At 37.8% G+C, this 16,527-nt stretch overlaps 3 protein-coding genes across 3 annotated transcripts in view; all 3 read right to left on the reverse strand.

Moving 5' to 3' along the window:
- HOXA3 (homeobox A3) overlaps positions 1-2,178 on the reverse strand; it is a 43,354-nt gene extending 41,176 nt beyond the window's left edge. The window contains exon 1 of the mRNA XM_039522266.1: positions 2,080-2,178. The gene's annotated coding sequence lies outside the window, so the exon portion shown is untranslated. The remainder of the gene's footprint in view (positions 1-2,079) is intronic.
- A 1,120-nt stretch (positions 2,179-3,298) lies between these two features.
- On the reverse strand, positions 3,299-9,969 carry HOXA7 (homeobox A7). The gene is made up of 3 exons (XM_039527725.1): positions 9,891-9,969; positions 5,940-6,524; positions 3,299-5,017 (listed from the first exon to the last, which is right to left on the reverse strand). The coding sequence occupies exons 2-3, from the start codon at positions 6,313-6,315 to the stop codon at positions 4,734-4,736; spliced, it is 660 nt and encodes a 219-aa protein (XP_039383659.1). The 5' UTR covers positions 6,316-6,524; positions 9,891-9,969; the 3' UTR covers positions 3,299-4,733.
- A 2,411-nt stretch (positions 9,970-12,380) lies between these two features.
- On the reverse strand, positions 12,381-15,168 carry HOXA9 (homeobox A9). The gene is made up of 2 exons (XM_039521412.1): positions 14,545-15,168; positions 12,381-13,705 (listed from the first exon to the last, which is right to left on the reverse strand). Exons 1-2 carry the CDS (start codon positions 15,095-15,097, stop codon positions 13,467-13,469), a joined length of 792 nt encoding a protein of 263 aa, XP_039377346.1. The 5' UTR covers positions 15,098-15,168; the 3' UTR covers positions 12,381-13,466.
- Positions 15,169-16,527: the final 1,359 nt, after the last annotated feature.

The raw sequence follows: 16,527 nt of genomic DNA on the forward strand, positions 1-16,527 counted from the left end.
TCAGATTGATATTATCTTTGTTTAAAGGGGTGGAAGGGAAATAATTTGCCCAGGAATCTTTATCTGCGGCTCTTGTTCTAGCCAAAGTCAAAATCTCTAATGTCTCAGCATAACAAAATAAAACATTTCTTAGTTGCTTCCGCCGCACTAAACCGCAAAATAAATGAAAGTACACATTTGTTATGGTTAGAGCATTTGTAGTAACAGCTAAACAATTTGCATGGCAATCATGGTTTCAGTTACATTCATTATTCAAAAAATAAAATAAAATAAAATAAAATAAAATAAAATAAAAAACCCTGCCACCATAAAGCTTTTACCGTGAGCGTTCCCAGCCAGATAGGTTTAATAGCAGCTTTATATAAACACTTATCTTCGAAAGGTGAATATTGAAAAACTCCCCACTGCACTTCTGCAACTGTAACAAAAGTAAGTAGTCTTGCTCCTCCCATTTTCTTTAAATTATGAAAAAATGTCAGCACACAGTTGAAAAAAACGTGATTAGCACTTTAACAAGACGCGGGTTATTTTTTCTTTCTTTCTTTCTTTCAGTCAACAGACTCCATAACTCAAACAACGGTAGAGTACAGGTGCAGGAGCAGTTACCCTCTTGAGTTTAACCCTCCCTCCTTCACATGCTATCTAAATCCACTTACAAATCCTTCTCATGTTCAGAGGCGTAATAGAAAACAACCTTTAACTAATAGCCTATAATCCAAACAGTTCTTGCAATCCAAACCATTGTTTAGATTGAACTCCTAGTAGTAACCTCACTGGGCAGCCTCAATTTTATCCCATCAAACCAATTCACACTGGGACATTTTACATTCGACACACATCAAAGTTTTAAAAATATATATATAAAACCCAGCTCTGTAGAAATAGTCCGTGCGTGGTGGAGTTTGAATGGTTTCCCTAAGTAGGCCGAATTTTTAGGATTTCTCCGAGAGGATTGCAGACAATTAGCCTTTTACTTGCTGCTGCCTTTGGGTCGCCTGGTTTCCGCCACACAGTGGCAGCACTGAGAGTCTATCGCTCCGCCATAAATAATCCGACACTCACTGCAGTTGCAGCCAAGCAGATACTGCAATGCAATGCAAATGTAATTCTTTATCAGCCCGGAGAACACAAACAACACCGATGTTAACATCTAAAGCACTCACAGCTCATTCTTAATTACTGTAATGAATATAAAGATATTACAGAAGCAGAACCCTGAACCAATGCCGCGGTTTCCAGAACACAAACATAGAAAGCAACGCCAGCTCGGTGAAAAACACGTTATGATGCCAATACCTTACTAAAATAATCCGTGTCCAGATCTGTTTCCGTCCCCCCCCCACAACCCGTGTTCCATTTTTTCAAAACCATAATTAAATTGACACAATACCTCTTAATTTCTTCAATTGACATCGAAAAAGCTTCATTTCAGAATCTGATGTAAGACTGATTGCTTAAAATCGAGCCTTAGATATCATTCATCCATAAACTACGTATTTAGAAAAATGTCTGTAATATTGTTCAAGCTCCGATCAACACATGACGTGACACAGTTATACTGTATACAATGATTCATTTGATAAACCAACCTATGCACATATTTCCTCTATTCTGCTGTTACAGAAATATCCTTTCTCTCTCGTGGAAATTTTACGGAATGAGAAGATATTATGCCGATTGGTCTCTTTCTGAAATTGTAAGTGTATTTTTTTTTAAATTCTAAGTTGCAATTAACACAAATGAATTTGCTAATGCTGGGAAACAAAATTAATACATTTTCTTGGGCAAAGAAACTCGATATGATTTTATAAATTTGAATTCTAAAATAATAATACAAATCTGAATGTGATAGCAAATCTTTTAAACATACCTTTATTAAAATTACACCTCAGCCTTGCTAATAACAAATACTTGTATTTTTGCATACACTGGTTAAATATAAATAAGCTAAATATTCGACTGATAATCCTTCAATTCATGTCTACTGTATCTATTATATATAGATGGGTCCCATATAGGTATACATGGGTATTAAAATAATGTTACCCTGCTTATGGTAGTGTTATATACGTTTCTCACCTTTAGGTTCTGGCTCGAAGGAGCCCCTGCTACTTTGACAGCTGTCGCTTTGGCTGCACAGGAGACGAATCGCCCTCCTTTTGGTGCCAGAAGAAGCAGGAAATTAGCCAGGTTGCAAGTTGAAAATCTGCCACTCCAGTGCTTTGAATCCAATATGCCACACCTTCCAGCGGAGGAATTGGAAATTGCCATCCAGGATCTGTGTTCTAGGCGGCTGCTTATGCTGAACCTCCATACACTTTGTTCACTATTGCCTTACAAAGAACAAATGAAATGGGGGATTGAAAGCCAGAGAGATCCGAAGCAGGACAGAGCTGAGCAAAAGAATGCAGCTCTATTCTCGCAAGGGAAATTATAAAAAAGTTCATGTTCACGGTTACCATCCACATGACCGACAGCGACCAATGGAAAAACCGAGCAACTCATAAAGTTGTATTGCAAAGTTGTAAATTTTCATAAACAACAACGGATTTATGGCCTTTTCCTCATCACTAAGAAGAGGCAGGTCTTAGAGAGGCGCCATCTTACCAGAGAGGCAGCCCTGGAGTTTTAAAAGACCTAGAGTTTGTTCTAATTTTATTAAAATTGCAATTAGTGCATTTACCAGCAACTGAACACAGCAGAGCTAGGGAACTACTCTGCAGATGATGGTATCATTATATCTATATTTTTCTTGCCCTCTAAAGAGAATTTCATGCATGATCTTTTTAAATTCCACATTAAAATACGGTATCTGCTTTACGTGTTGTAATAATGGGCAGAATAATGGGAGAATATTTTTAAATATAGGCGGTTCGGTTAGGTTATTTGTCTTGATTTTACATATTTACTATTGCCCTAATATGACTGACACGCAGACACACACCTGACTTGATCTTCAACATTTTAAACTTTCGCACTGCAGTTTGCGTCTATAATCAAATATTATCCCGCTAACGCAGATTTCCGCCTGCGTATAGGCAGGTTTCATGTCTACTGTGACTTTAAAAATTTAACTGGAGCACATAAGAGCTTCTTGTTTAAGGAATGATTTCTGCTTAATTAATCAACTCAGGTGAAAAATCTAGATAGAGAAATTGACTGATTCCTAACAATTCATCACCTATGAATTTTTGTTTTTGATTGCGGATAAAAATGATATATTTGACCTAATTTCTTTATTTGGCCTTGTAAATGTTATGCTTCTTTTGAACTGTTCCCTAATAAAGAAACACAATTCATTGTCAACAAGCATATTTATTTCCTGTGTAACATAAAACACATTTATCGTGGGAGATATTTGAACACGGTATCACTTCCAGAGAGCTCACATACATTTTTTCTCCACTGCCAATACTTACACGGCATATCCAAATGTTCACAATGAACACATCGAAACACATTGTAACATACAATTTATGAATAAACTTTAGCCAAACCTTCATGAAGGATTTATACAGAGTTCTTAACAATACACCATGCTACAAAGTTACCAATTTAAATACAGACTTCCCAGTTTATGACGTGATCTTACAAATGATTTAAAGACAATATAAATGACAAAAATTTCGTTTAAATATACAGTATTTGCTATTGTAGGAAAATTCACGGTATTACATATTAACACATTTTGAAATCAGGACAAAAAGATTTTTGAGAGGCGCTAACCTGGTCGTCTTAATTCACTTTTTAAAGAACATTTTCCGCGATATTAAGTAGGATGAGCTTAGAAAACAAAACGGCCTGTAACACTGTACTTCAAAAGGTAGAAGCCAACAGAAGATATTAAAGCGCTTTGTACAATATTAGTATGTGTTTTCTTCTTCACTCGGAATAGTAAAGGATTGAGAAGAAAGATATATTGCAGCATATGGTTTTCATTTATAATTGCGTTGGAATAAATATATTATTTTTTCAATTTAAATATATTCAGCATTTTTGATACCAAATTATATACCAAAGCTATTGATGCCTGCTTTTCAAAGGACTACACTTAAGTTTCTAAAAGCATTCTGCAATTCACATTAGTATGTTATCTTCTTTTGATTAATAAAATACAGTATAGTTTAGAAGATAGGTAGGCGGAGCGAGAAATAGGTAGTCTGGAAAATAGGTAGTACAAATAATTGTTGTAGGATGTAGTGGTTTCTGTTTCATTATTTTTACAGGATTTTTTTCACTTGCTGTTTAAAGTTGCCTGTTTGTTGTGATCTTCTGAAATAAAAGGAAACAGGAAGTGCAGAACTATTTATTCTAAATTAGGTAGTTTTTTTATGTGACCCTAATGCACTTATCCCTTAACAACTGATTGGGACTAATCGAGTCAGGTAGTTATGCTGGAAGTTAACGTTTTTCTGCATGTGCAAGTAGCAGTTCTCTCACGCAAATGTACCCATACAAAACACACCAAGGTTTGGGCAAACGAAAATAAAATGATTAGGGTGATCTTATGAGAGATTCCAAATATGTTGGACAGGAAATGTGCGAGGTTCGGGGAGGTGGGGACTGGAAGACAAATCAGGGGACCTTTTAACGTTTGAAAATGCTCGGTTTCAAGATGTTCATTAAAGGGCACAGAATTTTTAAAATAAAACAGTAAGTCTTTTTTTAAAGAGAGCTTTTACAACTGTCACGTGCATACATAATACTAGAGATTGCTTCATCAAATGGGAGCTTTACTCGTCTTCTTCCTCCTCTTCTTCCACTTTCTCCACAGACGCTGTTGCTGACGTGTTCTCGTTGGTCGCTGGAGTGCTGGAGCTCTCTTCTTTATGCTCTTTCTTCCATTTCATCCTCCTGTTTTGGAACCAGATTTTGATCTGCCTTTCAGTCAGGCACAGAGCATGGGCGATCTCTATTCTCCTCCTGCGAGTCAGATAGCGGTTAAAGTGAAATTCTTTCTCCAGCTCCAGGGTCTGGTAGCGGGTGTATGTCTGCCGACCTCGCTTCCTATCTGGACCTGAAAGCAGGCAAACAGACAGAGAAGTTAGCCAGAAACCTGAAGATAATCAGTTCGATGGAAAGTTGGTATTTACAAACAGCCATCCAAGCAACTGGAGTAAATCCTCTTCCTTTATTCCCCCGCCCCTAACAAAGGCATTTCTCTCAGACAGCATGCCCAGCTCAAACATGGCAAATTAAGTTCTCTGAAATCTACCAAGGTGGAGAAAAAACATTAAAGACAAAAACAGTTACTTCCTAAAGAATGAACTTTATACTCGGCTCTGTTTTTCCAGCGTCCTCCAGACTTTTGTGTTTCACAAAGGAAAAGAAAAGCAGGGTCAGGAACTTCCATGTATTTATTGATCCCAGGGTCTTTTTATCAGATTATAGACACATACTTGCATTAGACTCAAGAACGGAGCTCACATTTTCCAGATCTATTTCCTTTACACACGTATACAGACCCTGATCCCCAGGAAAGGCAGATGACACATTTCACACTAACAGTAAGCTAGAGCACCCCTGCCCCTCGGAAATAGTCTCGCCTCCCTTCTTTAGAGCTCCTCTTTTTCTCTTTCCTCTGCGTTTTCCGCCACAAAGGATTTTTGTACATTTTGTTGGGGTGAGGGTGGGGGTGGGGATCACTTACCTGTGTGGGCTCCCAGAGTACATAGCCAGCTCTCCATATTTCTACATCAAACCGTACAAATAAACGTAATACTAAAATTCCATAGCAAATTGACTTAAATAAATTTACGAGGATAGAACCCATTAATTGAGCAATAAAAAGTTTTATGATACTCATTTACATACAATGCCACGGGCTTTCTACGCAATGGCGCCTCTGCTATAATTAAAACCATAAAGGCTGTGCTGACAGTAATTTCGGCTACACATTTGCCTGGCTGCCATAGCTTTGCCCTCTCCATTCCCCATACCTGAAGACCTCATCCAGGGGTATATCCGGAAATTAGCCTCAGCCTGGCTGTGCAGGTTGCTTTCCTCCGCTTTCTCACAGCTGGATTTGGTTAGATCATTGCAGAGGACGGGAATGTTCTGATCAAAAGAGGAACAATGCAGGTTGTAGGCATCTGAGCCCAGGCTGTATCCGGAAGAGAACGGGTTTTGATATATGGTACTGTTCACATTGTACAAGCCAGGCATGGAGGAGGTGAAAGCACTAGCCCCTGGTCCATAGCCGCTTCTCTGAGAGTTGGTTGCAAAGGAGCAAGAAGTAGGCTCTGCATTTTGGAAAAGAGAAGCCCCCGTCGTATATTTGCTAAAAAGAGCGTTCACATAATACGAAGAACTCATAATTTTGACCTGTGATTTGTTGTCCGGTAGGCTTCAGTGTCGGTTTTACGAGGTAGCGTGATATATGATAACATTACACCCCCAGATTTACACCAAACCCCATTTTCTTTTGGACTGAGCTGCCTCCAGCACGTGACCAGTCATATGACCCCATCCTCCAATCTCCTCCTGCATCACAGGTGGTATGGATCAGGGTGTCTCACAGTATCCTATAATGGAAGGGGAAGAGGATCAAATATATGTCTAACAAATTAAAGACAAGGGGGCTTTTGATTAAGGATGCCACATGGTAGATGATATTTTGTAAGATCCCTATAAAGTATAGTAAGTAAAATAAACAGAGATTTATTTGGTTCTATTATGAAACTTAAACCGCACGTTGTGCGACGCAGATCTCTCTATTCTAGAGCTGTATTGGTTTAGAAAAACAAGGTTTGGCTGCGCACATATTGCTCCCTGCCTCTCAGTTTACTCCTCATTTTCTGTCTTTTTTTCTTCTCCTTTCTGTTTTTTTTAATCCAAGTGGAGATCGCATAGCATTGGACTATATTATAATATGTGTTGGAGGGTTTTCTATTTAATAAAAGCTACAGTGCTCAGCTGATCAATATTTAGTGTTTGGGGGGAAGCACATCTTGCACATTAAAAAGCCTCCGCAGTAAACTGAAACCATGTGTCTCTCTCTCACACACATACACACAAGTTTAAATAATTCTGTTCCTCACGCGTGCATTATTTTTCTGCAGTAGTGAAATAAGTATATATTGGGTTTCTAATTTGCTAACAGATGTATTAAGATATTGCTATATTACATTCTGCTAATCGCTTTCGGCTAGATGGATCGGGATGCGGTTGCTCCAGAAACCCGCTTTTAACTCTTTTGCAAACCAGTATGTCGCAAGGAACGAAGCGAGTGATCGCTAACAGTTCTGATAGAACATAGCTATTCCGTGGCTCTTATAATAATGACACGCATACATTACCGAACCTTGCGTGTGAAACTTAGTCCATCTCTTCCGATTTCAAAGGTGAATTAATATATCGATCACGTTTTTTATTTATAATTCTCCGTTGCTAAATCTGTATTGTTACGACTGTATTCCTGACGGATTCATTACGTCTAATAGCCGAATAATTCCACTTTCCCCCGTTCCCTTGAAACAAAAAGAGGACACCTCTCGTTTGAACACCTTTAAAAAGCGATAAGTCCTGGATTCACACATGTAGGGCTTCAGATCTTAACTAATTGTTTGATGCCTTCTTTGCCTTTCAATGTACATACCTACTATCCGAAGACGGAGACAGTAACATTACATTTAGATCACGGGTAACGTTCCTCATTTTCTAAACACTCCGCTTTCCAACAATAAGAATGACTTTCCATTGAGGATGCTGCACCGTACCCTTCCTTTAAACGGATCATAAAATGGGTTTCCTTCTCTCAGACAGGGAGTCCTGGTAAAGACAGCTTTTACTGCCCTGCTATATTGCACATCATAAACTGGAAGAAGCACAATGGAATTGCCCCGGAAATTCTCCTTTAAATTATAGAGTTTAATGCCCTGTGTACAAAGAACTTCTCACCAGTTAAAATTGTTCTTGGCGATATTTCGCACGGACCCTAGAGTTCACGTTTTGAAAACCTAAGGAAAAAAGAATGCTCGAGGACTGTTTATGTGCGAATATTGCAGCAGTCCCACGTAGAGTAAGGAGAAAAACAAGTGAAATTGACTAAAGCGAAGTCATCTAGATATTTGTGGTTAAGAGTATGCAAACTTTGTGACTACATCTAGATATTTGTCAACAGATAAACATGTACAATCCAGGTTATTATTCGCAATCTAAAGACATTTGAATAAACAGCTTCCTCTTTATTTTGTTTCAGAAATATTACTCAGCATTACAGTTAGTTACAAAAAACGAAGAATCCCAATCCCAACTGACTTTCTGGAAAGAAATAAAGGCCCAAGAAGTTAAACGAATGCGAAGCAACCAAGAAGACTACTAAGAAGATCAAAGGGGCTGAATTAGACGGCATTAGACCAATAAATTGCTCCTCTGGTGACAACATACCAAGATGCAAGAAGAAAGAAACAGCAAACATAACCAATGTCTAGACTTGGGTATTGATAATGCAAGACAGGATTTTATAGAGGAGCCTTAAAAAGAACATTTAAGTGTGTCTTGCTTCTTAAAACATATTTAAAAGTAATCAGGATATTAAACATGGATATCGCCACCTTTGATTACTCCACTTTCATCTTTCCAATGTCACCTCTTGTAAACAATATTAATATTTCACACCAAGTTCGCACTGAATAAGACACATCAGGAATTCCAGGAAAGTGTTTTTCCCGCATCTATTCGACAAAAGCCTCCTTAAAATATGACCTCTGGAATAGACACTAAAACATGTCAGTCTGCTGCATTCTATACTGCACTGGGCAGTGCTTTAGCATATTTATGAAATTGCAATTTTACATTTTAGTGAATTATTACATTCAAGAAAAAAATAGTGGACAAGTCAATCGCAAGCTTATCACAATAGCCTCCTATGCTTGTTTGTTTTTAATTAGAATGTATTTCTTTTTTACTAATAAAGACCCGGACTATGTCTTATTGCATTCTGAGTTTTTCCCAGAATGGAAAAGACAGTGGTAAAATGGTGAGCAGAAGTTATACCCAACCTGGGAACACTGCATGATTATCGGTTGTGTGTTAAGCAATATTTTGATGTAACTGTGACCCTGGACACTACTCTGTTGTTTCAAAATATGTTACCACTATAATTTATCCAATATGATAATAGGACATACCGTGCCAAATTATTACTTACTTTGAAATACATAAGCACGTGTTCATTTAAGTACAATTTTACTGCGCAAGAAAAATAAGTAATCAAATAATTATTTAAAAATACGAATATATGCAGACATTCGATATGAATACGCTTATTAGAACCCCGAGAAAGCGATGGTTCTATTTCAATTATATTTTGCCCTAAAAATACTAACATACTTAAAGTGATGTGGAAAAAATAACATAATCCTCACATCCCTTGCTCATTCTGAGAATTGGTTTCAAGAAATTGCCTTTAATTTAAGTAAATATTAATCAGATAGATAAAAATAGTTAAGTAAGGTGACTCCTAAGGTGCGGTTCGTTTTCTTTGTTTTCTTTAACTTGAAAGATATAACACTAATATTTTCGACCATGTTTAGAGGGTCCCTTTCTTTATTTTTCTTTCTGTTAGTTTTTCTCTCGTTTTCACGACTGATTTGACAACAGATAACATAATTCCACTAAACTGCGCCCTGAAAGCAGTTAGCTTTCAAACAAAACCAAAACGGATAAATACTAAAATTAACGAGGGAAATAAAAATAAGAGGCACGGAGAATTTAAGAATGAATGTGTAGAGACATCTCATCAGACGGTTGGCATCTGTAAAATATAATTAAATGGGTCCCACAGAGCTGAAATTGCTAGGAACCCAAGCAGGGTTTTAACTGTATCAAAGACAGCTGTTGAAGAATTTCAGTTTCCAGTAAATCATTTTCAAATTAAAATTTGCAACCTTGCCGCTTCTTCAGTGAACGCGTATGCTCAGTAAGAAGAGTTCCATTTGGGAATTAGTTTGACTCTTTGTTCGTTCCCCATACAAAGCCCAAGTCTTGTGGAATCGCGTTATGGACTTGATTGTGAAAAACACCACCGCCGTCCACAGAACGCTAAATGACATTCGAATCATTACGTTCATACTTTTTAAATCCCCGCTTCTCCGAAATATTAAAGCGCTCATGAGCCCTGAATGAAATCAGAATAGTTTGCTTGTATATTAAGGGGTTAATGATAAAATGTCTAATATTTTTGAAAAAAGGAAAGGTGAAAAGGGAATTGAATAGTGTATAAAGGCGTCAGCGGTTTATGTTAAATAATTAGAAATGCTTTAATGCTTTGAAAATTAAAAATAAATAAATCGTCTGATAAAATCGGAGACTGAAACTTTACCTTTTCAATGACTGCGTTTAAGGTAAGCAACACAGCAAGCCTAATACTAACTGTATTATTTTTCAACGAAGCATCATTCATAATAAACCCAGAGTAAGAACTGTTGACCTTGGTTAACATCAGATCAGTTGTTTCAAATCCAGTTATTCTCCTATAAAGTCGACATTTTAGGAGCTTTCAAGTAATCTCGCAATATGCTTCATGGCGGGTTTGTGAATGTTTTCATGGAATAATACTGCCATCTGCTGTTCTATTTGGGACATTGCAAATAATAAACGATCCAAAGAACGTTTCAGTTTGCTAGCAGCCTATGTCTCCGACAGAGAATACTTCAATAATCTGCTCGGCAAAAGAGTAGCAATTATACAAGATGTTCCGGTCACAAATACATTAAAGATAAACGTTCGCCTTCGAGCTTAGATTTCAGAAGAGGAAGGCTAATAAAAGGTAGTTATTTCCGCACCCCCGCTTTATCTAAAACAGCCAGACAAAACAAATGAAAAGGCTTTGGTAGAAAATCTTAATTGTGGCTGGACAGTTGTAAACTCATTAAGAGCCGAATTCCAGACAGTTTGCAGACCCGTCATTTATTACACACCCTTAATGCTGATTCTTTGAAGTTTCCTCTGTCTGCAACAACAGAGGGCGTCCCGAACATCCCAAAACACTGGAACAGGGATCAATTAGGGTCTTTTTTGTGTGTATGAGTGTGCAACAAAACTATTTCCCGTTTACTAATTATAACCCATCAAAACTTACCAGAGATTTCTTTAAAGAAGACGAAGAAGAAGTGAGGCTGAAAGATTTTCCTTTCGCACTTTTGCACCTCTGTAAGCGTCTTGCGAGCGCCCTAAATTTTGTGTTTAACCCTGCAGCGTTTTACACCCCATAAATGGTTACAGCAGTCATTTTCTTTTATTGCATTGTATAGCTCTGAATTTTCCTAGCAACATCTTCTGCCAAGAACGGTGACTATAAATGTTCTGGCTACTTTTGTCTTAAAAATAATACACTCACAAAGCATTTGTTCTACATATTTACAAATATGGTTTGCTTGGTCTTGAACAGACGTGTATTCTGGATCGTATTTTGGAAGATTCCTTCTCTGGGCGGTAAGATGTCGGCCTAAAGCTGGGATAACTTTAGCTGGCTCACGATCTTTGCTATTTGGTTTTGTTGCTCAGCTGAAAAAAAATAACTTTCAGCCGAAATAAACGTTCTTTAATAAACCTTCTTTCATGTATTTGGCTTTGCTGCACTAGCCTGTTGCGAGGCACATTTTCTCAGTTGGACTAAAACAGCGACCAAAGTAGACTTCATAAATAATAATATCATTTATTGTCTGTAAACCTTTACCCTTAGAGATAGTAAAATGCAATGTGCTTATTTTACGTGTCATAAGCCACTTCAGAGGAAAATTTGCAGATGCAAATAAAGGAGAAGAAAACTGATTGCAAAACTTTTTAAAATGACATATTTTGCACATTACATTATATATGGAAGGGGATTTAAAATTAATATATTGGCAAAGCGAGCGTTTCTCAAACCTTTTGCAGTCAGTTTAGCTATGCCCATTTTATAATGGGGTAATGTACTGTGCCAACTAAAATTAAAATGTCTAATCTATTTACATTGTTGTCCCTCTAAAAAGTCTTTACTATTTCGGTCTTGTTCTTTTAGAAAAACTTTATTCAAATACGTTAACTCCAAAGCATGCACCCCATAATATTTAAAGAGTTTCCTGCATATGTTTCTAAACACTGGATTACATAATTTTATCCAGGTGTATTTATGCACTTTGTAGCTTAAACAAAGAGAATTAGTACATATTATTATACAGGTTTTGCTCTCACATATCTGCGCATTTAACCTGGATCAAATAAATTTCTATTCTGACCACAGTTGTTCTAACCATGCAGTTTCTACTGGTTTTTATGCTGGGTTATACAGATGAGAGCCTTCTTAATAATGTTAAAACATCACAAAACATAAAAGAATCAATATATTTTATTTGGCAAAAAGTTAAATATCATTTCAACACAACAATTTGGTCAGTAGGCCATGAGGTAACTATTGCAAAATATACAGTGTATGTTCTGCATAAACATAACTTCCCAGATTTTTATATTCGATACAAATCTACAATAACCAAATGTAGCTTTTTATACTGTATAATTTATTATCAATAACATTAAACTTCATTACAATAGGCTTCAAATTATTTGATTAAAATTAAAACGTAAACCATAGGTAGTTACCCTTTTCACATATATGTATAGCTCCGAAATCTGATAACTGCTTACTGGTGCAAAAACAATATTTAAGCTAGTCTGATTATTTACTTTTCCCTTAATATATAGATTATATATACAGCTGACAAAGACAGTACTATATATATCAACTTTTCATACTAAAATGACCTGCTTGGTAATAGTTTGAGAACCATAATTCTTAGATATCCCAGGGATTTTTTTATTATGATTTTGTTTGTTTAAATTGGTATATATATAGATATCTCTATATATAAGTTGGGGATAGGTAGATATTACAATCAAAGGTTTACTGTCTAGTTATACAGAAAAGACTTACACTACAGAGCTATACTCTATGCAACTTTTATATAATAAACAACCTGAGTTCAAATTGAATTCTAGCTTTCACAATCACATCTGGTACAGCACCCAAGCACATAAGTTGAGTCACAAACATAATTACCACAATAAAACACAGTGTTCAAGTATTACAGCAGACCTCTCTCTGCCGCGCAAAGGGCAAATTAAATTAACTACGTAGTCTAAACTCTACAGTCCGCAAATAGTTGTGCATTATGAAAAGGTAGTTTTTTTTGTGTTTTGTTTTGTTTCTTTGTAAGTGAAGAACAGGTAGAATTATACAAGCCCACAAACAGCCTTCCGCGCTAATGCCCCCTTTTTCTTTCCTATTATAAAATGGAAAGTATTACGGTACCTCCGCAGTAGCACTGGCAAACCGATATTTCAATGCTACTGTTACAAGGTACATTAACCATTAGAATTTGCCATGACAAAAAAATTAGGCCTGGGCACAGTCGCATTATGTGGTGAGGTTGGAGCGGGGGGAGGGAGAATTTTCTTTAAAAAAGAAAGTAACCTGTGTTTCCTCATTATTCATCCTTTGCTCGGTCTTTGTTGATTTTCTTCATTTTCATCCTCCTGTTTTGAAACCAGATTTTCACTTGTCTCTCAGTTAAATTAAGGAGTCTCGCCACTTCGTATCTACGGTCCCTAGTGAGATACATATTGAACAAAAACTCCTTTTCCAGTTCCAGCGTTTGGTGCTTGGTGTAGGGACAGCGCTTTTTCCGGGTGGATCTTGCGTGCAGCCAATTTGCAGCTGGATTATCTACAATAAAAGAGCAGGAGAAGTTCAGGGGAGGGAGGAAGCCACGTCGCACCACAGTTTGGTGCCCTGACTTTAAAAGCCTAGGTAGCCTGATATTAGGGTTTACGACATTCCTTTCATTTCAGCAGACATACAGAATGGTTAGGCACAATGGAATCAAAATACAGACACATGGAGAGGTCACATAGAATCGCACGCGGTAAAAGCCCAGCCCCCGCCTACTCTCGCCTTGATATTGTTTATAGAATGTGATTTTAAAATAGACTGTCCCTCCTCCTCCTCCTCCTCCTCACCGCCCGGGGAGGACTAGTGGGCTTAGAATATCACCGGGAAAACGTTTCAGTTTTTAATTCTGACCTTCTCCCGTGTCACCACTGTAAGGTTTCAAGGAGATAGCGAGTCACTATACAGCTAGCTCAATTAAGCCTCGGTTGCTTATTCGCCTTATTTGCATACTCATTATTTCGTGCATGAACATTGAGCCTATTGTTCCGTTAGATTTACAGCAAGAAAATGAAGTAAATGAAGAGGTTTCTCTTTTCATCCTTACAGTAACTACCCTGGGCTGTTTCTTGCAAGATACTCGTGACAAAAGAAGCCAATGCTTCCCAAGGATTTCCCAAAAGTACGTACCCGGGGAACCCACGCCTGGCCGAGCTGTGCCTGGGCGTTCAGGCATCCTAATTCACGTTGTAAGAGTTCAGACATGCACAGTTCCCTTTAAGATCGAACTACACCCGAGCAACGGCAACTGCTAGTCATTTAGTTAGCCCAAGATGCTAACCTCCCTGCAGCCTGCTCAGAGACCTGAAGTCCATTACCCTTGCAGTTGCACTTACTTGGATCAATCTGTGGTTTTTCTCCGTTTGTCTCATTTTCTCCATTGTTTTCAGAGAACGCACCATCGTTGGGTTGCTTATCCCTATCAGCTGGAGGAGAACCACAAGCATAATCAGACAGAGACAACGTGTGAGTGTCAAACGTGGTACAGTCACCCCTTCTGGCCGCGAGCGGTTCAGGTTTAATGCCGTAATGCCTGCTGGAAGGTAACCCAGGGAAAGACAATGAGCCCGGCATAGGCTCTAGCCACGAACGCATGTACCTGCCGTCAGGCGCTGCCATTGGTGCCTGGTGATGCACATATGGATGGTACACAGTGGGCACGTTATTAGCGCTCGGAGGGTGAACGGGGTTCCAGGAAGTGCTAAAGACTGAAGTTTTCGACTGAAAACTGCATGGGGTGAATTCAGGGTGCTCGCTCAGGGCTGGCTGTCTCGTTGGCGGTGCCAGTGGAGCAGAGGCATATCTGGACTGCACCAGGTCTTCACTCTCGTGAATTATGAAAGAGTCCACATAATAATTGCTGAGCGTCCCTGAAGTCGACATTGCCATTCAACAAACACAGAGCAGGACCTGCTGAAATTATGAAACTGCAGATTTCATGTAACAACTTGGTCCTTGCAAGAAGTACAGTCACCTAATAAGTTGAAGGCTGCCTGTCAGCCCATTGGTTGCCGGAGTCACATGGCAGGGTAGCAGAACAATAAAGTATAAATCACTCCGCAGGCTATTAATGGGTCAGTGTTTTCCAGTCATAATTTTTATAGCAAAGCCATATGTTTTTATGCAAAGGGATATTTGAGTTATACTATAAAGTTTGTTTTAATTGTGGCCAACTGAGATTAAAAGATCAGATTTTGTATTATTACCCTTTTTAAGCGGACTATTTTATATCATAATTAATCATCCCATCAGTGGTTCGTGTTCCCAGCAAAAGCCTTGTGATCGGAGACCTTCACATAAAATTATACAGTAATTGAAGTAATAAAAAAGCAAAATAGCAGTTGCGGTATACTGTATTTAAATATATATTTATTATATTTCATAAGGAGTTATTGTTTCAGGAGCCACAGGCATGTTATTAAGTCAGTAGCTATGAGCATATTCATTTGCATCGCTGTGTTTCATAGCAGTAAAAATTTACGAGAGCTTGGAAAGGTTAAATTATACTATTGTGTTTAGTTTGGGAACTAACTGTAAATAATACTGTTCCGTTTAGTTCTGAGCTAACTGGAGCTGGCAATGAAGAGTCAAATTCATCATAGCCTCTTACTGAAACTGATCTACACAGTAGCTCCTTACCACACAGACCAGAGGAGGAATATAGAAATATTTTAAATCGATATTTAAATTTGTATTTTTTATAGACACCACCACCTAGACTTGGATCTTGGACTTTTCTGAACAACTGTTTTTTTCACATTTAAAGACAACAGTTCGAAATCCCAAATGCACCAGATTCAAAACCACAGTAAGAATCTCCAAAAAAATCATTTAACCAGATACACGCGAATTAATCGATGCATTTGAATTATACTAGAAACACTGTTATTATTTACCGGGTTTCGAAACTGTCTTTTACTAGAAGGTATAAAAAGAAATTTGAATGAATATGCACTCCCGAAACATTGCCAATGACATTATATTAAAACACCTCTCTCTCTCTCTCTCTCTCTCTCTCACACACACACACACACACACACACACACACACACACAATTATCACAGGAAAAGTATAATTAAAGCGAGTGAAGTAAAATCGACTTTAATAGAACAAATACAGTGGTTGATTTCTCCACCAAATTGTTTGAATGTATTTGCACTTTTACGTCTGTTTGCACAGAAGAGCATTTTAGACCTGCCTTTCTGAAATGTAGCTAATATTATATCTAGAACGGAGCTAAACCAGAACAAGAGAGGAAGAGAGGGGAGAGGGGAAAGAGGAGGAGGGGGAGGAGTGTTTATCAAGACGATTAATTCTT

Source organism: Mauremys reevesii, linkage group 2 (genome assembly GCF_016161935.1).
Source record: "Mauremys reevesii isolate NIE-2019 linkage group 2, ASM1616193v1, whole genome shotgun sequence".
Lineage (NCBI taxonomy): Eukaryota > Metazoa > Chordata > Testudines > Geoemydidae > Mauremys > Mauremys reevesii.